A 25,996-nucleotide genomic window follows, 5' to 3' on the forward strand; every position below is an offset into this window, starting at 1 on the left:
TTTCTCTCCGAGAACCTCCAGACTGAAATCTGCAGTTCATTTTAGAGTTGGTAAGTGATGTGGTTTGATCATTATTATGATTTGTGGATCTATGAGTATTTGGTATAAATTCAGTCTGAAGGACGCAAACAGTGTGAGCAAAACAGAGATTGAATTATTTATACTTTTAATAGCCATATCCACCTCCCCCACCCTACACTCAACGATTCATACTGCAAGTGTGTGATACCCTTAGTAAATACATACAGTGAAGGAAAAAAAGTATTTGATCCCCTGCTGATTTTGTACGTTTGCCCACTGACAAATAAATGATCAGTCTATAATTTTAATGGTAGGTTTATTGGAACAGTGAGAGACAGAATAACAACAAAAAAATCCAGAAAAACGCATGTCAAAAATGTTATAAATTGATTTGCATTTTAATGAGGGAAATAAGTATTTGACCCCCTCTCAATCAGAAAGATTTCTGTCTTCCAGGTGTCTTTTATACAGGTAACGAGCTGAGATTAGGAGCACACTCTTAAAGGGAATGCTCCTAATCTCATCTTGTTACCTGTATAAAAGACACCTGTCCACAGAAGCAATCAATCAATCAGATTCCAAACTCTCCACCATGGCCAAGACCAAAGAGCTCTCCAAGGATGTCAGGGACAAGATTGTAGACCTACACAAGGCTGGAATGGGCTACAAGTCCATCGCCAAGCAGCTTGGTGAGAAGGTGACAACAGTTGGTGCAATTATTCGCAAATGGAAGAAACACAAAAGAACTGTCAATCTCCTTTGGCCTAGGGCTCCATGCAAGATCACCTCGTGGAGTTGCAATGATCATGAGAACGGTGAAGAATCAGCCCAGAACTACACGGGAGGATCTTGTCAATGATCTCAAGGCAGCTGGGACCATAGTCACCAAGAAAACAATTGGTAACACACTACGCCGTGAAGGACTGAAATCCTGCAGCGCACGCAAGGTCCCCCTGCTCAAGAAAGCACATATACAGGGCCGTCTGAAGTTTGCCAATGAACATCTGAATGATTCAGAGGAGAGCTGGGTGAAAGTGTTGTGGTCAGATGAGACTAAAATTGAGCTCTTTGGCATCAACTCAACTCGCCGTGTTTGGAGGAGGAATGCTGCCTATGACCCCAAGAACACCATCCCCACCGTCAAACATGGAGGTGGAAACATTATGCTTTGGGGGTGTGTTTTTCTGCTAAGGGGACAGGACAACTTCACCGCATCAAAGGGACGATGGACGGGGCCATGTACCGTCAAATCTTGGGTGAGAACCTCCTTCCCTCAGCCAGGGCATTGAAAATGGGTCGTGGATGGGTATTCCAGCATGACAATGACCCAAAACACACGGCCAAGGCAACAAAGGAGTGGCTCAAGAAAAAGCACATTAAGGTCCTGGAGTGGCCTAGCCAGTCTCCAGACCTTAATCCCATAGAAAATCTGTAGAGGGAGCTGAAGGTTCGAGTTGCCAAACGTCAGCCTCGAAACCTTAATGACTTGGAGAAGATCTGCAAAGAGGAGTGGGACAAAATCCCTCCTGAGATGTGTGCAAACCTGGTGGCCAACTACAAGAAACGTCTGACCTCTGTGATTGCCAACAAGGGTTTTGCCACCAAGTACTAAGTCATGTTTTGCAGTGGTCAAATACTTATTTCCCTCATTAAAATGCAAATCAATTTATAACATTTTTGACATGCATTTTTTTGGATTTTGTTGTTGTTATTCTGTCTCTCACTGTTCAAATAAACCTACCATTAAAATTATAGACTGATCATTTCTTTGTCAGTGGGCAAACGTACAAAATCAGCAGGGGATCAAATACTTTTTTCCCTCACTGTACATATGATTTACATTCATTACTGTTTTCCAATATCCATAAAGGTTTGGCATTTACAGTCCTTTACTGAGCCAGTCATTTACTATCTCTCCTAGTCGAACAAGACAACATTCTCATTCCTCAGCCAGACAATTCCAAGTGTGGCATTTGTTAGGATTGGTGCTGTTGTCAGAAAAAGACATTGGTCTTAGACTGCAGTGTACTATAACTCCTTGACCAGATAAAAAACAGAGCAAATGCCAGTTGTCCTTGTGATAGGTAGTACTATTAATGCAGACATACACTGAGTGTACAAAACATTAAGAACAGCTTCCTAATATTGAGTTGCAGTTCTTGACACAAACCGGTGGGCCTGGCACCTACTACGAAACCCCATTCAAAAAGGCACTTAAATATTTTGTCTTGCCAATTCACACTGAATGGCATACATACACATTCCATTTCTCAAGGCTTTAAAAAATCCTTCTTTAACCTGTCTCCTCCCCTTCATCTACACTGATTGAAGTGGATTTAACATGTGCCATCAATAAGGGATCATAGCTTTCACCTGGATTTACCTGGTCTGTCTATATCATGGAAAGAGCAGGTGTCCTTAATGTTAGGTACACTTGGATAAAGTAATCCTTCTACCCCCCCTTACCCCACCCCAAAAAAAAAAAAAAAATACAACTATTGTAAAGTGGTTGTCCCACTGGCTATCATAAGGTGAATGCACCAATTTGTAAGTCGCTCTGGATAAGAGCGTCTGCTAAATGACGAAAATGTAAATGTAATGTAAAAATGTGTAGATACTGTGTGGTATACAGTCCTGATCCAACACTGCTCCCTGCTGGCAGGTCAAAACACTGCAGCAGCTGTGTAGGATAATGTCTCTGAGGTACGTACGGTATACCTAACGAATGCCAAAATAATTATAATGGAAACACTTGAGTAAATGAGAGATACAAAGGGGTTTTCTCGTTTGGGAAAAAGACCATCGATAAGTAGTTGAGGAGTGTGTCAATTAGTTAGTAGCAGAGAGGAAGATCCATAATCTTTGTTAGTAGGCAAACGTACGTAATAATGTCCTCCCCTCCTCGATAGCAACCTTTCATCAAGGAAGAGTTTTGAAATCTGCCACACCCCCTTTGAATTAGCTTTTGTTTTATCCGAGGAGAAAAACATGGACACGTTTAAAAACCAGATGCTACTTATTGTTTTATCTATAAAATGTTTGCACAACTAACTTAATTTGTTTTGAGCACTTTACACATTTATATTTTTGGGATCCACCCCTGTAAACGTCATTTGCCTAATGACGCGAGAGTGGAGAAGGACTGTCTAATTTCAAGCAAGCGCATTCCATCCACGTTCACTCTCCTCGATTATCTTTGACCTTTTTCAGAAGGAGCCGAGAGCGGATGGAGAGGACGAGGTGAGCAAATATAATTGATAAAAGGCCAATGTATAATGATATCCGATGCTTCCACACCTGAGTTTATTAAGCAGTTAACATCCCATCAGGATTAGGGTCATGTTTAAAAAAAATGCTGGGCAGGCCATTATTTTGGCTACCATGTCTATGCCTTATCCACAGGGCACAAGTGGTCACTGAATGGTTTGATGAGCTGTAAACCATATGCCATGGCCGTCTGTCACCGGGGCCCAGTTTTTCAAAAATTATCTGGATTTCTTCTATCGGATAGGATTAAATGCATAGACATAGAATGAATAGAACGTACAAATCATTGCTTAAATGGGGACTCTCGTTCTATTAATTATATTTCTATGCATTTAATCCTATCAAATAGCCGAAATCTGGATAGATAACATTTTTCACCAACATCAACAAAATGATGGAATTTCTTGTGGAAGAATGGTGTCGCATCCCTCCGATAGAGTTCCAGACACTTATAGAACCTACGCCAAGGTGCATTGCAGCCCAACGCCCTATTAAGACACTATGTTGGTGTTTCCTTTATTTTGGCAGTTATCTGTATATCACATGCACGTTCACACACACGTACAGGAACGAGTTTTCTGCGTGCCACAACTGTTAGCCGCTGAGCTAAAGTCTAGGCCTTAGCTTGGGGAACTAAATCAAGTCTTTAGTCTCTGACAAGGCTACTCATCATGCTAGCATGGTGTACCCAACCAACTGTGTTCCATTTAACTGAACACTACTGTGACTAAAATAAAGAGCACAACATTATCAATCACCTTCATGACTCTTTGGATTTTGCAACAATAAATACATCTATTCTGTCAACAAGGCAAACATCACAATTTCTAAACATCTTAAAATTCAACAATAGTAAAAAAAAAAGGCCCTTGATCAATCAAGCCATATTGTATAGGTATAAAACACTACAATCCTTCTTTCCCTCATCTCATTCATGATTGTCATATATTACTGAGGTTACTTAAAATGGAGGACTGTATATTTAGTGTATTTATAAATGACAATCCAGATGTGCCACTCTCACCAAGGCTGAATAAAAAAGCATATGCTGCATTTGACACTGCATGTTAACAGATGGCACAGACATATAGAGAAAGTTGAACACAGGAAGTATCTGAAACGTACTGAAAAGAGATCATGTCAAGGCCTTTGATGATCAGGAAGTCAACTCATTACGACACCTCTGTCACTAGACTGGCTCACCTTGGTTAGTAAGACCATTGGCCACTCAGAGCAATACGGCTAAGAAGAAAGTGCAACATAAAGCACTTTGTAACAAGCTAAATCAAAAAGCTAGTGAACGCCTTGTGGCCTTTGACTAGAAATTATTGATGAAAACCAACACGGACAGAGACCGAGCGACATTCTGGGAGTGATACACTACAGGCCTGTAGACTAGATAGGCTGAGTGACATACTGGGAGTGATACACTACAGGCCTGTAGACTAGATAGGCTGAGTGACATTCTGGGAGTGATACACTACAGGCCTGGGGACTAGATAGGCTGAGTGACATTCTGGGAGTGATACACTACAGGCCTGTAGAGTAGATAGGCTGAGTGACATTCTGGGAGTGATACACTACAGGCCTGTAGACTAGATAGGCTGAGTGACATTCTGGGAGTGATACACTACAGGCCTGGGGACTAGATAGGCTGAGTGATACACTACAGGCCTGGGGACTAGTTTAGTTCAACTGTAAGTCGCTCTGGATAAGAGCGTCTGCTAAATGACGTAAATGTAAATGTAGATAGGCTGAGTGACATTCTGGGAGTGATACACTACAGGCCTGGGGACTAGATAGGCTGAGTGACATTCTGGGAGTGATACACTACAGGCCTGTAGAGTAGATAGGCTGAGTGACATTCTGGGAGTGATACACTACAGGCCTGGGGACTAGATAGGCTGAGTGACATTCTGGGAGTGATACACTACAGGCCTGTAGAGTAGATAGGCTGAGTGACATTCTGGGAGTGATACACTACAGGCCTGGGGACTAGATAGGCTGAGTGACATTCTGGGAGTGATACACTACAGGCCTGGGGACTAGATAGGCTGAGTGACATTCTGGGAGTGATACACTACAGGCCTGGGGACTAGATAGGCTGAGTGACATTCTGGGAGTGATACACTACAGGCCTGGGGACTAGATAGGCTGAGTGATACACTACAGGCCTGGGGACTAGTTTAGTTCAGCTCTTGCTTCAACTTGCTCTTCTTGACTTTGGGCTTGGCTGCCAGAGGGGGCAGGGTGGTGGAGGGGTCTGACTCCTCTGGCTGGGGGGCTCGGGAGGGGTCGTCAGGCGAGGTGGGGGTGGTCTCCACATCAGGCTCCTCCTCCAAGGGCAGGGAGGGGGGCTTGGGCTGGCTGTGGGGGGACACTCCTGAGAGACAGGTGTTAGAAACTGAATTTTACTAAGTATACGCAGTGTTCTGTAATGAGTTAATTTTCTATTGGTGTTACACTTTGCAAGGAGCTCTCTGAGAGACGTGAGTCAAGTTAACAGTCTACTGACAAGATCATATTATTATGTTAACTTGACACGTCTCTCTGTCTCATCCATATAACCGAGCTAATTACCAGTAGTGTAATGGAGGGTAAACGCCTTTTTTATTTTAAGCGAGCGTTTACCCAACTATCACGTAAAATGCATAAAAATATATAAGGATGGTGTGATGTGTTACCTGTGGGGAGTGTGATGCTCTTGTTGTAGCCTGCGGCGGAGGACATGGCCTGCTCCAGGGCCTGGTTGGTGCCTAGGGGCTGCTGGGAGCTGCCAGGGGCTTTACTTGTGGCCCCCGCCGAGCGCTGCTTAGACTTGGGGTCTTTGACCGGCTTGGTCCACTCCAGGCTCTCTCCCACCTGCAAGGCAGCGGCCATCTTCTGAGCCATGTCCATCAGCTATGGAAACAAAATGGCGGTATTAGGAAACGTCAAGAAATTGAAGAGGCCATTTTTTTTGCGATGTTATTAAGCCGGTGCAAGAATGTGGAACAATATACTGACCATACTGTATTACATAACATTCATCATATTAACATCAACGTCACGTTAATGCAACATTGGCAAACGTTTGTCTCTTCCATCAGTAGTTTGACCTCACAAGAGGCTGCTGAGGGGAGAACGGCTCATAATAAATGGCCGGAGCGGAGCAAATGGAATGGCATCAAATCATGTGTTTCATGTATTTCATACCATTCCACTCCAGTCAATACCACGAGCCTGTTCTCCCCAATTAAGGTGCCACCAAAATCCTGTGTTTGACCTACATTGTATGTAGAGTATAGAGGAAGCTACTGGATTGTACCTCAGGGTCAAACTCAGTGTTGCTGTCCTTCAGTATGTTCACTTTCCTTTCCAACTCCTGGTACTGTTGCAGGGCTCCGTTCTTGTCCCCGTGGTTGTACAGCAGAATGGCAAAGTTCAGGTTGACCAGAGGGTTGGACCTGGGAGGAACAAGGAGCCGGTGGAAACAGATCGACTCGATAAGTCATAGATAGGTAGATCAGTAATCAAAAGGTAGAGTCAGCGATGTATGAAGTAAACAGCACTATTGGGTTGATGTCTGCAACAACTAAGAGCATTAAAGCGAGAGGTACTCTGTGGTCACAGGAGGCTGCTGAAGGGAGAACAGCTTATAATAATGGCTGGAACGGCACAAATGGAATGGCATTAAACACCTGGAAACCATGTGATTGATGTATTTGATACCGTTCCACCCATTCCGCTCCAGTCATTACCACCAGCCTGTTCTCCCCAATTAAGGTCCCACCAACCTCCTGTGTCTGTGATACTCTGTATATGAGCACATCATATTGCATCGCACCTACACTGAGTGTACGAAACATTAAGAACACCTTCCTAATATCAGGTTGCAATTGTATCAAGGCTTAAAAATCATTCTTTAACCTGTCTCCTCCCCTTCATCTAAACTGATTGAAGTGGATTTAACAGGTGACATCAATAAGGGATCATAGCTTTCACCTGGTTAGTCATGGAAAGAGCAGGTGTTCTTAATGTTTTGTAGACTCAGTGTATAAGCAACATCTGCAGTGCTGCTCGTGGCGATGTCATATCTCTGAGTCTCATTTTAAATTAATTTAATTCAAACACAACTTGAACTTCGTAGATTGACTCAGGACATAAGTTCAAACTGAATGGAAGTTCGATTGGGAGCAACTTACTGGTCTAAAGCCACAGCTTGTTCATAGGATCTCCTGGCATTGTCCACGTCCTCCAGATTGGTCAGTGCAACTGAAAGAGGAGAGTGGTCAGTTCAGTGGTAACTACAACAACTAAACCTATACAAAAAATATAAACCTGTAAACATCCATAAACACATGAATATAAACAGATCCCATTACATGAACATTATTCTAGCGTAAATATAAGGGAATGCCGATGTGATACCTTGAACCAAGTATGTAAGGTGGAAGTGGCACATAAAGCCAATCCAGATGGGAGCAGGCCAGGCCAGGCTAGTGTTACCTGCTAGTAGCATGTAGAGTTCTCCCAGGCCAGGCTAGTGTTACCTGCTAGTAGCATGTAGAGTTCTCCCAGGCCAGGCTAGTGTTACCTGCTAGCAGCATGTAGAGTTCTCCCAGGCCAGGCTAGTGTTACCTGCTAGCAGCATGTAGAGTTCTCCCAGGCCAGGCTAGTGTTACCTGCTAGTAGCATGTAGAGTTCTCCCATGCCAGGCTAGTGTTACCTGCTAGTAGCATGTAGAGTTCTCCCAGGCCAGGCTAGTGTTACCTGTTAGTAGCATGTAGAGTTCTCCCAGGCCAGGCTAGCGTTACCTGCTAGTAGCATGTAGAGTTCTCCCAGGCCAGGCTAGTGTTACCTGTTAGTAGCATGTAGAGTTCTCCCAGGCCAGGCTAGTGTTACCTGCTAGTAGCATGTAGAGTTCTCCCAGGCCAGGCTAGCATGACCTGCTAGTAGCATGTAGAGTTCTCCCAGGCCAGGCTAGCATGACCTGCTAGCAGCATGTAGAGTTCTCCCAGACCAGGCTAGTGTTACCTGCTAGTAGCATGTAGAGTTCTCCCAGGCCAGGCTAGTGTTACCTGCTAGCAGCATGTAGAGTTCTCCCAGGCCAGGCTAGCGTTACCTGCTAGTAGCATGTAGAGTTCTCCCAGGCCAGGCTAGTGTTACCTGTTAGTAGCATGTAGAGTTCTCCCAGGCCAGGCTAGCGTTACCTGCTAGTAGCATGTAGAGTTCTCCCAGGCCAGGCTAGCGTTACCTGCTAGTAGCATGTAGAGTTCTCCCAGGCCAGGCTAGTGTTACCTGCTAGTAGCATGTAGAGTTCTCCCAGGCCAGGCTAGTGTTACCTGCTAGTAGCATGTAGAGTTCTCCCAGGCCAGGCTAGTGTTACCTGTTAGTAGCATGTAGAGTTCTCCCAGGCCAGGCTAGTGTTACCTGCTAGTAGCATGTAGAGTTCTCCCAGGCCAGGCTAGTGTTACCTGCTAGTAGCATGTAGAGTTCTCCCAGGCCAGGCTAGTGTTACCTGCTAGTAGCATGTAGAGTTCTCCCAGGCCAGGCTAGTGTTACCTGCTAGTAGCATGTAGAGTTCTCCCAGGCCAGGCTAGTGTTACCTGCTAGTAGCATGTAGAGTTCTCCCAGGCCAGGCTAGCGTTACCTGCTAGTAGCATGTAGAGTTCTCCCAGGCCAGGCTAGTGTTACCTGCTAGTAGCATGTAGAGTTCTCCCAGGCCAGGCTAGTGTTACCTGCTAGTAGCATGTAGAGTTCTCCCAGGCCAGGCTAGTGTTACCTGCTAGTAGCATGTAGAGTTCTCCCAGGCCAGGCTAGCGTTACCTGCTAGTAGCATGTAGAGTTCTCCCAGGCCAGGCTAGTGTTACCTGCTAGTAGCATGTAGAGTTCTCCCAGGCCAGGCTAGTGTTACCTGCTAGCAGCATGTAGAGTTCTCCCAGGCCAGGCTAGTGTTACCTGCTAGCAGCATGTAGAGTTCTCCCAGGCCAGGCTAGCATGACCTGCTAGCAGCATGTAGAGTTCTCCCAGGCCAGGCTAGCGTTACCTGCTAGTAGCATGTAGAGTTCTCCCAGGCCAGGCTAGCGTTACCTGCTAGTAGCATGTAGAGTTCTCCCAGGCCAGGCTAGTGTTACCTGCTAGTAGCATGTAGAGTTCTCCCAGGCCAGGCTAGTGTTACCTGCTAGTAGCATGTAGAGTTCTCCCAGGCCAGGCTAGTGTTACCTGCTAGTAGCATGTAGAGTTCTCCCAGGCCAGGCTAGTGTTACCTGCTAGCAGCATGTAGAGTTCTCCCAGGCCAGGCTAGTGTTACCTGCTAGCAGCATGTAGAGTTCTCCCAGGCCAGGCTAGTGTTACCTGCTAGCAGCATGTAGAGTTCTCCCAGGCCAGGCTAGTGTTACCTGCTAGTAGCATGTAGAGTTCTCCCAGGCCAGGCTAGTGTTACCTGCTAGTAGCATGTAGAGTTCTCCCAGGCCAGGCTAGTGTTACCTGCTAGTAGCATGTAGAGTTCTCCCAGGCCAGGCTAGTGTTACCTGCTAGCAGCATGTAGAGTTCTCCCAGGCCAGGCTAGTGTTACCTGCTAGCAGCATGTAGAGTTCTCCCAGGCCAGGCTAGTGTTACCTGCTAGTAGCATGTAGAGTTCTCCCAGGCCAGGCTAGTGTTACCTGTTAGTAGCATGTAGAGTTCTCCCAGGCCAGGCTAGTGTTACCTGCTAGTAGCATGTAGAGTTCTCCCAGGCCAGGCTAGTGTTACCTGCTAGTAGCATGTAGAGTTCTCCCAGGCCAGGCTAGTGTTACCTGCTAGCAGCATGTAGAGTTCTCCCAGGCGGGGCTGCAGGTTGGTGGCAGCGCTGAGGAAGAGGAAGGCAGAGGCATACTGCTGCATGGTGAGGTGCACCAGGCCCAGGTTGTACAGCACCTTCCAGTCAAACGGAGACAGGTAGTGGGCCCGCTTCAGACAGCTGATGGCCTGGTTCACACAGAAAGGAAACCGGAACGGAGAGGGGTTTAACATGGCTAGACAACAAAACAACAACTGTCCTTAAAATGGCATTTGAGGTGTGTACTGTAGTCTTAGTATGCCCCCTTTGATGCCATGGAAAGATATGACAATCTGTCATATGACATATATCGGTCCTTGACGCCATCTTATATGTACAGTATGTGAAATATGAGAATACTCACTGCTACATATTTCTTCTTGCCGAAGAAGCACATGCCGATGTTGTTCCAGAGCGGGGGGCTCTCGGGGACCATGCATGCTGCCACGCGGTACTTGTTCATGGCCACATCAAAGTCCCCATGGGTCTGCATCATACTGCCTGCTGCCAGGATGGCCTAGCAGGGATGCATACACATAACTGACATACTGTACATCAGGGATCATCAACTAGATTCAGACGCAGGGATCATCAACTAGATTCAGCCGCAGGGATCATCAACTAGATTCAGCCGCAGGGATCATCAACTAGATTCAGCTGCAGGGATCATCAACTAGATTCAGCTGCAGGCCCATTTCTTCTTGAGTGGATAGTCAGGGAGCCGGAACATAATTACAAATAATTTGTAGACTGCAAATTGACCGCAAGAAGCTCAAACAGATATAATATCTGACTAAAACATAATCATTTCAAACCTTGCTTACATTTGTATACAATCACATATATCTCTCTATTATGCTTGGAAATACTTTGGAACATATTTCCAAAATTAAAATCACTTGGAGCTGATTTGCTGGTGTTTTTAGTCTTTTATGTCCAACAATAAAATAAAATAAATATATAAGTTTGAGAAACAGACTCCTCAACTGGCAGCTTCATGAAATAGTACCGGGTACTGTTTCTCAAACTAGACACTCTAATGTATTTGTCCTCTTGCTCAGTTGTGCACCAGGGCCTCCCACTCCTCTTTATATTCTGGTTAGAGCCAGTTTGGGCTGTTCTGTGAAGGGAGTAGTACACAGCGTTGTACGAGATCTTCAGTTTCTTTTCTTACATGGAATAGCCTTCATTTCTCAGAACAAGAATAGACTGATGAGTTTCAGAAGAAAGTTATTTGTTTCTGGCCATTTTGATCCTGTAATCGAACCCACAATTGCTGATGCTCCAGATACTCAACTAGTCTCAAGAAGGCCAGTTTTATTGCTGCTTTAATCAGCACAACAATTTTCAGCTGTGCTAACATAATTGCAAAAGGGTTTTCTAATGATCAATTAGCCTTTTAAAATGATAAACTTGGATTAGCAAACACAACATGCCATTGGAACACAGGACTGATGGTTGCTGATAATGGGCCTCTGTACGCCTATGTATATATTCCATAAAAAATCAGCCGTTTCCAGCTACAATAGCCATTTACAACATTAACAATGTCTACACTGTATTTCTGATCAATTTGATGTTCTTTTAATGGACACAAAAATTGCTTTTCTTTCGAAAACAAGGACATTTCTAAGTGACCCCAAACTTTTGAACGGTAGTGTATATACAGTGGGGAGAACAAGTATTTGATACACTGCCGATTTTGCAGGTTTTCCTACTTACAAAGCATGTAGAGGTCTGTAATTTTTTTATCATAGGTACACTTCAACTGTGAGAGATGGAATCTAAAACAAAAATCCAGAAAATCACATTGTATGATTTTTAAGTAATTAATTTGCATTTTATTGCATGACATAAGTATTTGATACATCAGAAAAGCAGAACTTAATATTTGGTACAGAAACCTTTGTTTGCAATTACAGAGATCATACGTTTCCTGTAGGTCTTGACCAGGTTTGCACACACTGCAGCAGGGATTTTGGCCCACTCCTCCATACAGACCTTCTCCAGATCCTTCAGGTTTCGGGGCTGTCGGTGGGCAATACAGACTTTCAGCTCCCTCCAAAGACTTTCTATTGGGTTCAGGTCTGGAGACTGGCTAGGCCACTCCAGGACCTTGAGATGCTTCTTACGGAGCCACTCCTTAGTTGCCCTGGCTGTGTGTTTTGGGTCGTTGTCATGCTGGAAGACCCAGCCACAACCCATCTTCAATGCTCTTACTGAGGGAAGGAGGTTGTTGGCCAAGATCTCGCGATACATGGCCCCATCCATCCTCCCCTCAATACGGTGCAGTCATCCTGTCCCCTTTGCAGAAAAGCATCCCCAAAGAATGATGTTTCCACCTCCATGCTTCACGGTTGGGATGGTGTTCTTGGGGTTGTACTCATCCTTCTTCTTCCTCCAAACACTGCGAGTGGAGTTTAGACCAAAAAGCTATATTTTTGTCTCATCAGACTACATGACCTTCTCCCATTCCTCCTCTGGATCATCCAGATGGTCATTGGCAAACTTCAGACGGGCCTGGACATGCGCTGGCTTGAGCAGGGGTACCTTGCGTGCACTGCAGGATTTTAATCCATGACGGCGTAGTGTGTTACTAATGGTTTTCTTTGAGACTGTGGTCCCAGCTCTCTTCAGGTCATTGACCAGGTCCTGCCGTGTAGTTCTGGGCTGATCCCTCACCTTCCTCATGATCATTGATGCCCCACGAGGTGAGATCTTGCATGGAGCCCCAGACCGAGGGTGATTGACTGTCATCTTGAACTTCTTCCATTTTCTAATAAATTCTAATTTCTAACAGTTGTTGCCTTCTCACCAAGCTGCTTGCCTATTGTCCTGTAGCCCATCCCAGCCTTGTGCAGGTCTAGCATGAACTGATGTCCTTACACAGCTCTCTGGTCTTGGCCATTGTGGAGAGGTTGGAGTCTGTTTGATTGAGTGTGTGGACAGGTGTCTTTTATACAGGTAACGAGTTCAAACAGGTGCAGTTAATACAGGTAATGAGTGGAGAACAGGAGGGCTTCTTAAAGAAAAACTAACAGGTCTGTGAGAGCCAGAATTCTTACTGGTTGGTAGGTGATCAAATACTTATGTCATGCAATAAAATGCAAATGAATTACTTAAAACTCATACAATGTGATTTTCTGGATTTTTGTTTTAGATTCTGTCTCTCACAGTTGAAGTGTACCTATGATAAAAATTACAGACCTCTACAGTGAAGGAAAAAAGTATTTGATCCCCTGCTGGTTTTGTACGTTTGCCCACTGACAAAGACATGATCAGTCTATAATTTTAATGGTAGGTTTATTTGAACAGTGAGAGACAGAATCACAACAGAAAAATCCAGAAAAACGCATGTCAAAAATGTTATAAATTGATTTGCATTTTAATGAGGGAAATAAGTATTTGACACCTCTGCAAAACATGATTTATAGTACTTGGTGGCAAAACCCTTGTTGGCAATCACAGAGGTCAGACGTTTCTTGTAGTTGGCCACCAGGTTTTCACACATCTCAGGAGGGATTTTGTCCCACTCCTCTTTGCAGATCTTCTCCAAGTCATTAAGGTTTCGAGGCTGACGTTTGGCAACTCAACTTCAGCTCCCTCCACAGATTTTCTATGGGATTAAGGTCTGGAGACTGGCTAGGCCACTCCAGGACCTTAATGTGCTTCTTCTTGAGCCACTCCTTTGTTGCCTTAGCCATTTGTTTTGGGTCATTGTCATGCTGGAATACCCATTTTCAATGCCCTGGCTGAGGGAAGGTAGGTTCTCACCAAGATTTGACGGTACATGGCCCCGTCCATCGTCCCTTTGATGCGGTGAAGTTGTCCTGTCCCCTTAGCAGAAAAACACCCCAAAAGCATAATGTTTCCACCTCCATGTTTGACGGTGGGGATGGTGTTCTTGGGGTCATAAGCAGCATTCCTCCTCCTCCAAACACGGCGAGTTGAGTTGATGCCAAAGAGCTCGATTTTGGTCTCATCTGACCACAACACTTTGACCCAGTTCTCCTCTGAATCATTCAGATGTTCATTGGCAAACTTCAGACGGGCCTGTATATGTGCTTTATTGAGCAGGGGGACCTTGCGGGTGCTGCAGGATTTCAGTCCTTCACGGCGAAGTGTGTTACCAATTGTTTTCTTGGTGACTATGGTCCCAGCTGCCTTGAGATCATTGACAAGATCCTCCCGTGTAGTTCTGGGCTGAATCCTCACCGTTCTCATGATCGTTGCAACTCCACGAGGTGAGATCTTGCATGGAGCCCCAGGCCGAGGGAGATTGACAGTTCTTTTGTGTTTCTTCCATTTGCGAATAATCGCACCAACTGTTGTCACCTTCTCACCAAGCCGCTTGGCGATGGTCTTGTAGCCCATTCCAGCCTTGTGTAGGTCTACAATCTTGTCCCTGTCATTCTTGGAGAGCTCTTTGGTCTTGGCCATGGTGGAGAGTTTGGAATCTGATTGATTGATTGCTTCTGTGGACAGGTGTCTTTTATACAGGTAACAAACTGAGATTAGGAGCACTCCCTTTAAGAGTGTGCTCCTAATCTCAGCTCGTTACCTGTATAAAAGACACCTGGGAGCCAGAAATCTTTCTGATTGAGAGGGGGTCAAATACTTATTTCCCTCATTAAAATGCAAATCAATTTATAACATTTTTGACATGTGTTTTTCTGGATTTTTTTGTTGTTCTTCTGTCTCTTACTGTTCAAATAAACCTACCATTAAAATTATAGACTGATCATTTCTTTGTCAGTGGGCAAACGTACAAAATCAGCAGGGGATCAAATACTTTTTTCCCTCACTGTACATGCTTTGTAAGTAGGAAAACCTGCAAAATCGGCAGTGTATCAAATACTTGTTCTCCCCACTGTATATATTTATTTTATTTTATTTTTTTGCTCAGAAAACTTGGGTGGCCAAATAAAATAGATTTGGCCTGCGGGCCGCCAGTTGGGGAACCCTACTGCACATTATAAACATACAGTACAGCAGACCCAATGTTGCAGTACATGTATCAGGTGTTTATAAAAAGTGAAACAAGCTCATAATATGGTGGCCACTTACCTTATAGTTATTAGGGTCGTAAGTAAGTGCATTCCCGAGATGTTCAAATGCTTTTTGGTATTTTCCCAGCTGTGGAAGATTACCAACAATCAGTGACAACAAATATCACCATTCTGGAAAAACGTCATTACATTTTTTTTGGGGACACAACATAATATACTAACCCATTTCCTAATAAAAAAACATTCCACTCTTAAGAGTGTGTTCAGAGTTGATTTCAGACCCACCTGCAGATACAGGAGCCCCAGAGTGGTCAGCAACTCTGCATTCTCTGGAGAGAACCTACACAGAGGGAAAGACACCTCTAATTTCACCTCTACGCATGTAATTACACATAATAATGTCTATCTACACTTAGTCTCATGCAAATAGAAGAACGGATCTTGTAATTTGCTGATTATTTAATGGGTTCGATTCAGCATAATTGCAGAGTATTAATTATGACTGGGGGGGAAGAAAACACATAAAGAAAGCCTTGTGAGGGGAGGAGGAGAGACGAGAGGCTGAGGTTGAATCAAGGTTCACAATGGTAAGTCTAATTAAAAGCAAGCCGAGTAGCTGGGCGACTTGATTAATTCATTTACCCAATAGGCAGTAGTAATAATGAGCACGGCAACGCGGGACACATATATACACTGACTTTTGTCATTACCTTATTTCCTCCGCTGCCCTGGATAGGACGATTCTTTAATGGATATTTGGGCTGTGATCCTATATCCATACTAATATCCATACTGACATACCACTTACTCATACTAGAAAACCATTTGCCAGTATGGACACACACACACACAAATGTATTGCTTCGTTCTAAGTAATATGCTAGTGAGGATACTGAAACAGAGATTTGGACTTGTACAGTACGTTGAACAAGGAAATGGGTGGCCTTCAGTCAGAGATGATAAGTGAGTCTGATTCAGTTGTTTAGATGATTGAAATCAACCATTTTAGAGCAGACATTTTTAAACTAGTGTGATTACAACCAGGAACAGATCCCAATGTTTAAAGCACAGCATGTTTTTTTTTAGTCTTAAGGGATTTTCTACTAACCTTTTATTCCATCTTAAATGAACATCATCATTAATAGCTATGTAGGGGAAAATTACCCTTCTGCTGCATAATCATTACTGTGAAAAGGTTGTCTAAAACTCGTCTATATTATCATTGCTCTATTATTAAAAAACTATTCACTAATGAAGGCTTTAGTGCTGCATGTTTTTTAAATAATGGAAGTTCAGTGAAAGTTGTTCCTCTAGTATTAAAAAAGGAACACATTTAGGTTTTTAATAACAAAGCAACCTTTCAACAAACCTACATTTTCTTCCATGAGGATGAACTTCTTTTAAACTTAATTACAGTGAATGTTCTCTCTAAATGTCACCTATTCACAATCCTATAATAAACAAATGTCCCATAGGAGATTTTCTAGAGCATATTAGAAGTAGTGCAAAGTTTCCCAACTTTTAGAACCGTTTTTTAAACGTTTAAAACGTTTTAGAACAGTCTCTACATCCAAACTTACTCAACTGCACTCTTGTACACTTCGATGGCTTTGTCCGTGTCTCCCGCCAACAAGTGGACCTTTCCCAGTGTCATGAATGTCCTGTCGTGTTTTTTCAACTGCAAGGCTGCATTCAACTGCTCTTCAGACTGGAAAACAACAGATATCTCTACTCTATCATCCACTGTCAAATACTTGAACAATGGCTGAGGTGCCATTTCATTCAGAAATGTGTATTAAAATAACAATTTAGTCGAATTACTTCCTTATGAACAGTGTGTCAAAATCCAGCTCATACTCACATTTTGGAAGTCTTTTATGAAGGAATAGCATACACCCAGATTATGGTTGATCTCCTGGAGTGAGAAAAATATCAGAGTGGCTATATGGAGCTACAAAACAAATAAAAATGGCTGAATATGCATATAGTTCAGTGTTCCACACTTAACCCCTATAGCTGAGAAGCAGTGTGTAAATCCAGGAAGAGCAATGCTGATTGATAAATCTTAAGTTGCCAATGGTTACAAGTACAGGCCAAAAATAAGGAGAGGAAACCACAATCTTTTCTCTTACCCAGTCTTTCTCATTGAGCTTCCCGGCTTCATGATAAACCTCAATGGCTGCCTTGTGTTTCCCAAGCAGAAAACTGAAAAAATATATACATAAACAACTATAAAAACGGACGTACAAGCACAGAGTAACCCTAAATCCAACATCTCCTAAATCAGCCAATGCCCGGTGTGTATTCTGCCGCAAAATGGTAGACGCGCATCACCAAGGCGGATGCCAAACATAGTTCCCATCCCTAATACCATACAAACTACCTTGATCTCGTAAGGAACCCTGCACAACACAATCTGATATCATTATTATATTCTGTATGACCTGTTCCTGCCTGTTGAGTGCTATGATCAAAAGCAGTGTCTAGCCCAGGCAGGCTCAGTGCTCAGGCAGGGTACTCTCTACTCACAGCGATCGGGCCACTTGTTTGAGGTTGTCGGAGCTGGTGGGATTGAGGATGGCACAGCTCTGGAACAACTCCAGGGACGGCTGGATCTGCCCCTCCAGACGCAAGATTAGTGCTTCATAGCAAGAAAATAGGCTTTTACATTAGCATGAAAGGGAGTTAAACCAACACATTAAAATCTAAGGCGCAGTAGGGGGTAGAAGCCTGTTTGTTGGGAGGAAATTGTGCATCTAAAGCTTGGTTTTGAGTGGAATAGACTAGAGCTCTGTTGTGGTTGGGATAAACCGTTTGAACGTGATGAACACACGATGAGGGATGTGGAACGTAATGTAGTATGGCTTCTTACCTTGTACGTATATGGCATATTCACACATTCCCTGGGTTTCCTGTAGCTGGTCTTTGATCATTGCCTTTGGGGAAACAACAAACATGATCTCCGCTCCTGGAGCAAACTGATGTTACAAGAATATTGCAAGAACTGAATATCGACTGTATTTCCTAAGTTGGTAGTCTCTCCCACAGCCGATATCTCCAACATACTGGGGTGGAGTGCCATGAGTCTGGCAGGGAAGACTAATACATTGGCTACACTCCGTTTTGGGATTGACAGATAAAGCATTCCTATGCCAACTAAGACGGACATACAGGTAACTGGCAAAATAATGTAAAACATTTGATTTTAAAGTGTCTTAATAGGGTGTTGGGCCACCATGAGCCAGAACAGCTTAAATACACCTTGGCATAGATTCTACAAGTGTCTGGAACTCTATTGGCGGGATGCGACATCATTCTTCCACAAGAAATTCCATAATTTGGTGTGTTGTTGATGGTGGTGGAAAACGCTGTCTCAGGCGCCGCTCCAGAATCTCCAATAAGTGTTCAATTGGGTTGAGATCTGGTGACTGAGACGGCAATGGCATATGGTTTACATAGTTTTCATGCTCATCAAACCATTCAGTGACCACTCGTGCCCCTGTGGATGGGGCCATTGTCATCCTATGGGGGCATAGCCATGGTAGCCAAAATAATGGCCTGCCCAGCATTTCTATACATGACCCTAATCATGATGGGATGTTAATTGCTTAACTCAGAAACCACACCTGGGTGGAAGCAACTGCTTTTTAAATATACTTTGTATCCCTCATTTACTCAAGGGTTTCCTTTATTTTGGCAGTTACCTGTAGTAACCCGACATTCTTGGTTATAACAGCTGTTGTTACAAAACTGTACTTCGGAGATTGTGCAGTGGGTTCATATTTATTTAACCATGCATGCAGGGTAGGAGGAAATAGCATGCCCTAGTAGCATTTTCAAATGTACAGACGGAACACAGCTTGAAACAGATGATTACATCACTATCTTCTCAGCAGTCCCTTTTCAGTAGAAGACATTAAGACAAGGGGAGGGGGAGGGAGCCCTTGATGCCTTCATTCATTATCTGCATGCTGTCTAGGCTAACAGAAAGGGCAGTGTAACACCAATGCACATTAAACAAGGGGGAAATGAATGACAGTCAGGGACTGGACCGGACCACCGGCAGAGACAGCGGGGGGGGGGTGGCATACCTTGCAGGTCTCATAGTCTTTGCGGATGTAGTGCAGGTGGATGAGCCAGTTCCTCCTCTCCAGAATGGGAAGTTCCGGAGCTGAGGAGGAGAGGCAGAGTAGACATTCAGGGGTGATGAGGAGACAGCATATTGTCCCGATACCAAACAAACCCCTCCACCCTTTCTCATTATAGGCCCTTGTTGACCCGCGCTGATAAGAATAGATTTAATAGAACAATCCACGACGCGGTCAGAAATGAATGCATCGAGTACAGCAAAACGGTCTCATTCTTACCTCTCAGAACAACTGAAGCTGACATTACTGTATATGAGTTGAGTCATGCTGCCATGTAATGTTATACTATCTCAAATCAAAGTTGATTGGTCGCATACACAGATTTGCAGATGTTATCGCAGGTGCAGTGAAATGCTTGTGTTTCTAGCTCCAACAGTGCAGTAATAATACCTAGCGATACAAAACGATACACAATAATCCCAAAAAGTAAAAAAGAAAGAAATCAAGAAATATCAATAAGAAATGTAATTAAATTAAGAAATATCTATAGCATTTTCAATGATAAATAAGAAGAGACTATCTCCTTTAAAGTTATTGCCATTCTATTACCTGAAACTACGGTGATCTGCATCAGTCTTTAATAAGACAACCACAGATGCAACATTTTCCAACAAAAACCCTTCAGGCTACATTCCTCAGACGTAATACCTCAGTAAGTTCGATAATAGTTACAGTACTGCTAATTGTTAGCTACAGAACATGATGTTGTTTTATTATGCCTCTGCCATTAAGATATGATCCTTGTTGCCCAGGCAACCATGTCTTTAACAAGCTCAGGGCTCCTGACAGGAATGAGGAGCACATACTACAGACAGACAGACAGAGGGAACATGAAAATCAATACAGTGGGATATATTTGGTGAGCTAAGATGGCCATGCCAACCGTGCTGCTGTATAACAGTACTGGAAACCTTTCCTCTAGCAGAACACAATTGTATTCAAGAAAGCGGCCATTGTAATTCCAAATAGAGTGACTTCTTTGATTTCAGTAATCCTTTTATCTTGTACCTACCGGTGAGGCAGCAATAGGATACTGGCTATATGAAATGAAGCTGACTGACACTACACTACAGGGTCTGGTACTGCATGTTATTAGGCTAGTGCCTGTGGAAATACTGTGATTTACACCAAAGCTCCCCTCTGTTTTATCTCACCAATCCTTAAGTCGGAGCTCCAGTGTCTCACAGCAAGAACCCCGACTGGAGCCCCACTCTAACCCCACAGAGAGAGCCTTCCCTTTTTCCCCTGTTCGCTGAGTGGTAGACTGCAGTGCATGAAGACTGCATTCCCCCTCTCATATTTGCCGCATCAGATTTGGAGTGGCCCTATTTGTGGGCTTAATCCGCTTTGGCTCTTGCCGAGACAGCAATAATATTCTTGTCTCTGGGTTTCAGCTGCGGCCCTGTGGCACTCTAAGTCCACACTTACTAAAGCTGGGCAGATTTTGAGGAGGGAGGGGAGTTGGTGTGTGACACGTCTTTACGGGACAATAAAGAGAGTAGCAGCCATAGGAAGAGGAACCCAGCATGGAACCGTCCAAATATAGCCAGCGAAAAGGTTTCATCCCCCCCAAAAAACATGCTCTCATTGTATGCATGATCTCTGTAATGTGTAGATAGAGGAGACAGATTTGTATTATTCTGTTAACTATTTTTAAAAATCCAGCTGAGCAACGAGGATAAGTTGGAGCAGAATGCTTGAAGAAAAGCCGAGATCAAAAGACCCCTGAAGCGGATCAAGTTCACTCTTCAACTTGTCACTTCTTCGGAAATTGAGGTCAAGTGGAAGAATTGTGGGTTGGTGCTTCTCCTACAATTGCTTTGTATCAATAACATGACTTGTGTAGTGGGCTGCGCAACAATGAGTTGGCACACAAAATACAGCGGGTGATGAATGAAGCGGCCTAAGGGTGATATCATGGCCTTTAAAAAAATATTGAAGGTCAACTTCTGTGGGATGGATGAAAACAATATCTACAAGCTATTCTATACGAATGACCTATATATTTTTACTGTGTCTTGGAATATGGTTGTGAGTTTGTCAGCTTAAACATAGGAAAAAGGGTAAGGGTGCCCTCTATAGTCTCATAAAATATTTGTTTAAAAGTCTGTAACACACTGCAGCGAGCATTAATTATGGCATTTTGACTTAGGTCTCGTCCATATGCAACAGTGAGGGTTGGGTTTAGAGGACGGACTGTTTTGGCAACTACGATAACGGGAAAAATTTGTTCCGGGGTGGGTCCTCTTCAGACAGACAACTCTCCCAAAAAATCACAAAGCAGACATGCCAGAATGTCGTGTTTCGAAATCAAAGTTTGCAGGCAAAACATTTGCAGTGGTTTTAGTTAAAGTAGTTAATGCAAACTAGCCGCTTGCGAAATGCACTCATAAAAAATAACCTCTGTGATCTTCATCTTGCTAGCTACTATTTTGTATTTTATTCAAGCGGATAAGGTAGTGACTAGGCAGCAGCGAAGGCTGCTGAGGGGAGGACGGCTCATAAATGGCTGGAATGGAGTCAATGGAATGGTAACAAAGACATCAAACACATGGTTTCCATGTGTTTGATGCCATTCCAATGACTCCATTCCAGCCATTATTATGAGCCATCCTCCCTTCAGCAGCCTCCACTGGTAGGCAGTGACGTTGTTCCTCTATGCCAAACCGACGTTCTATTACGTACAGACGCTGTTAAGCCGGAGCGTTTTAAAATTGTGGGAGGCAACCTGGATATCTAGAGAGACTAATTTTGACTAGGGTGACCTTAGTAAATGCTTTCAGTTAGCCAAACCATTTCCCCCAAATAAATAGGCCTATAGCATCATACCTGTGCAACTAATGCCCTCCACTGTCATGTTAAAACACAGGCCTATGTGACATTTCAATGGAAAAATGTAGTCTTTTGAAGAGAAGAAGTACAATCATTCACACAGTCACAGTTGTGTAATTAGACATTTACCTTTTGGAGCCTGGCGTTTCTTCAGCTCAGAGGCCACTGGAAGCTGAAAAAGACCAACAGTTACTTTGAGAGGGAGATCCATGAGGCAACACATTGATGTGGTCAGGGAGAGCGAGTCTCCATTTTGGAGCAACTCCTGGCCTGCATCCTGCCACCTCATTCACCATTCCCCTCTGGGGATGCATTATACACTACACCTGGACCATCAGACTCTTTTGGTGACAGTCAGCCATCTTTTGTTGGCACACCAAGTAGACTAGAACACTTATAAGGGAGTTTGATGCCGCTAGAAGGCCCTGTACTAGGCATGACATGGCTCCAGCGGAGACATGCCTGTCCTTTTATGTAGGAGCTTTACTTTAATACACTCATTACCTCTTTCACCACCTTTTGTTGTGGGACTTTTGCTTCCCCCATAACTCACTTTACTGTTGATTTTGCTGTATTATTGATTTTGCATTGTAGATATGTTATGGTAGAGTAGTGTGTAATAATGAGTTGTGTTATGTATTGATTTATTGTATGTAATTGTGATTGGATCCCAGGAAGAGTAGCTGCAGCCAATGGGGATCCGGAATAAATACAAAATACTGTGTTTGGTATTTGTTCAAATGCAAGGTTTGTCTGTGCTTGCTGTTGCCAAGTTTCTTTTTACATTTTCTTTTTACATTTTCTATCACCAATAGGTTTTTTGTGTGGTTTTCAAATATTAAATTACTGCTAGAATATGTTATTCATTTAATTGAGTGTTGATTTGGTTGGACTAAATTGCATTGCAATGACTTTGTTCTACACATGTTCATAAAACACATTTATTGAGGGTCTCTTCAAAGAACAAAGCATTCACATAAAACAAAGTAATGTAACATAACGTTTACGTAAAAAAATCTCTTAAAAATACAAAGTGTAACATAGCATTCAAGAACATCTTGAAAACATACTGCCAAAAGTAAATAGCATTCAAGAAAATGTGTTGCACTGCAAATTCACAACGTCGTTACAAAATGTTATTTGTTGGCATAGCCACAACATGAGCAATGCTGTATTTAACACTACGTAATCACAAACAACTTGCACCACAAAAGCTCAAACATCAGTGTACGGTTATGATGGTGTCCTGTAAAGAGGTCATAATGGCATCCCGTATGATAGCAACCCTTTCCTCCACTGGCCCTTGTAGTAAACTCTGGTCTTGCTCTGTGAGCTCAGCCTCTGTCTGCTGATGATCCTGGCCAATGAGGATCCGGTTCCATTCAGGCAGAAACTCTTCTTTCTTCAGCTGATCTTGGCCAATGTTCCATTCAGCCGAAACTGTTCTTTCTTCAGTTCGCACACATTGTGCAGTATGCAACACGCCGTCACAATGTCTGTCGTCAACTTAATGTCAATGTTCATGCACTTCACCAAACATCTCCAGCGTCCATTAAAGCGTCCTAAGGCGTCATCAATAGCCACCCAGGCAGAACTCAGGTGGTCATTAAACTTCTGCTGGTGGTTATTCAGAGCTGTGTCCTGGGTAAAGGCTGTCATTAATCACCTCTTCAGTGGGTACGCTTGGTCTCCTACCAGATGAACTGGTATCTCTACTCCATTGACAATCGCTGAATTCTGTGACAGAGGGAATAATTGTAGATTCAGAAACAATTGTACACCTACAGTAAATAGGTCATAACTAAAAACTTTGCAACCATAGTAATGTGCTTAAATTCTATATAACTGTAGCAAAATCATAGATGTTTAATTACATACCTCCTGGAGAAAAAGATGGCCCCCCTGCCAGTCTGAAAAGATCAGAGTTGGCCAATACTCTGTCATCCCCTGTGCGACCTGGACACCCCACATAGACATCAGTGAAGCTAGAAAAATAAAGAAAATAAACAGTTAAAACATGTCTTATATATCACCAAGTGGTAACATGGCCTCTGTTTGTCAAAACAGACATTCGATGAGCAGCAGAACACTTACCAGAGGTTGTGATCAGCAACAGCCTGCAAAACAACAGAATGCTGCCCTTTGCTGTTCAAGTAGTCCTTTGGATTATATTTTGGGGATGTGTCTCGCAGATGGCACCTGCACATTGTGGATACCCAAGCTGCTTAAACCCACAGATGGTGTCTACCGTGCCTTCACCACCGGGTAGCGAAATAATGCGGTTGTACATCGTCTTCACAACAGCTGCGGTAACCTGTCGTAGAATGATGAAAACAGTAGAGACGCCGACTCCAAATAAACTTGAAATAATGTGGTACTCGCTCGGTGTTGCACACCACCACAAAAAGAGAGCAAGCATTTCACGGTATTCAATTGTGTTTCGGACATTGGTGGTCTGTTTAGTTATCTTGGACTCTAGTAACTGTGCAAGGTGCTCAAATGTGGTCCAAGTCATGCGGAAGTGTTTGCGCCATTGAACATCGTCGAAACCATCCAACATCATACTGCAAAAATCTTCACCGCGTCTTCGATCCCGCTTCCACACACTTCGAAGGCATGTTGCATCCTCGACTGCTGCTTCTTTCGTCAGTACAGATACTGTGGTTGTAGCGCGTAAACGCCAAAACTGTCGGTGTTTGTGCCGTCGTTCAACGTCATATCGTTGTCTGCTCAAGCGTATATCTCGAGTGAGATTATTCTGACTACTAGAAAGTAGACTCAGCATGCTCTGTTGCAACTTTACTACAGCATTATTTACCAAATGCATTAACGAAATTACCTTAAGAAGGCTGGCTCCAGCAACACTTTCATCCGCCATGTTTGCTGTCCAACAACAATAACAACGTGTCGCCGACTAATAATGACGACTTCACATCTGCTTGTGGCGTCCAGTAATATTGGGCGTCATTAAGAACGCAAGAAACATCTTTGAACTATTTGAATTGAATTTCAACGGATGGAATAAAGGCATACCCCTTGATTTCGAAAAATAACGTTATGACATTAATTTCGTGAGTTTAGCTAATTAGCTAGCTAAGCAAACGTATTACTGTAGCAGGTTAGGATAATTAGGTTAAGATTAGGAAAAGGGTTAGGGTTAGCTAAAATGCAAAACATTCCAACTTTTGTTGTCTTTCGTTATTTGACAAAAACATTTTAGCCATGACCCAATTAGAGCTGTAACGTCAACAGTTACTGCTGTAACGACTTTGCTAGCATTAGCAAGCTAGTCGTTAGCTATCTGCTATGTTTTCAGCTAGATAGAGCTGGAGAATGCTCAGCAAAACGTTCCTAGACATAGTACACTGCTAACAACAAACATCCCAGCTAGTTATCTCCGAGACATTGCAGATTTTATTCGGTTTACCATTGTAATCCCAATTCATAGCAAGTAAATTATCCTCACAGTTAGTGTGTTTTCTTCGTCCGCCATCTTGACCGCACACACAACAGCGCGCAGGATGCTGTTGCCATAGTTACGCTAGAGGAAAGGGGTCTTTTTTTAGCTGTTTCAAAAATCCTTACCAGAGATTATGAAGGAGTTCTGTCTCTAACGTCTCTGACATTGCTGTGTTGGGGAAGTTACTCTGAAAGTATAGTTTACGAAGCTACCAATTACTTCACTTGAAGAAGTTAAACTGCACTAAAGCTACCCTTAAGAAAAATATAGTTTACTAAAGTAGTAGTAGTTCACTACATCCAAACTACTTCGTAATAAATTACCATAATTAATATGTCAAACTGAAATGTCATAGACTGCAAAATGCAAGAACAGATCACTTTGGGTCATACGTTAACATAATTAATGTATAGCTTTATGTATAATTTAGCCATAAGGGAAACACTTAAGATATTTTATG

At 43.3% G+C, this 25,996-nt stretch overlaps 1 protein-coding gene across 1 annotated transcript; it reads right to left on the minus strand.

Annotated features, from left to right (window-relative positions):
* Positions 1 to 3,781: 3,781 nt before the first annotated feature.
* On the minus strand, positions 3,782 to 25,581 carry LOC311117199 (BBSome complex member BBS4-like). Its single transcript, XM_084192178.1, has 16 exons — positions 25,543 to 25,581; positions 22,206 to 22,248; positions 19,188 to 19,267; positions 17,969 to 18,032; positions 17,626 to 17,737; positions 17,229 to 17,301; positions 16,958 to 17,011; positions 16,677 to 16,804; positions 15,382 to 15,436; positions 15,155 to 15,223; positions 10,452 to 10,604; positions 10,065 to 10,236; positions 7,473 to 7,542; positions 6,596 to 6,734; positions 5,973 to 6,189; positions 3,782 to 5,671 (listed from the first exon to the last, which is right to left on the minus strand). Exons 1-16 carry the CDS (start codon positions 25,567 to 25,569, stop codon positions 5,475 to 5,477), a joined length of 1,653 nt encoding a protein of 550 aa, XP_084048304.1. The 5' UTR covers positions 25,570 to 25,581; the 3' UTR covers positions 3,782 to 5,474.
* Positions 25,582 to 25,996: the final 415 nt, after the last annotated feature.

The sequence above is a fragment of the Coregonus lavaretus genome (genome assembly GCF_964263955.1).
Source record: "Coregonus lavaretus genome assembly, contig: HAP1_SCAFFOLD_156, whole genome shotgun sequence".
Classification (NCBI taxonomy): domain Eukaryota; kingdom Metazoa; phylum Chordata; class Actinopteri; order Salmoniformes; family Salmonidae; genus Coregonus; species Coregonus lavaretus.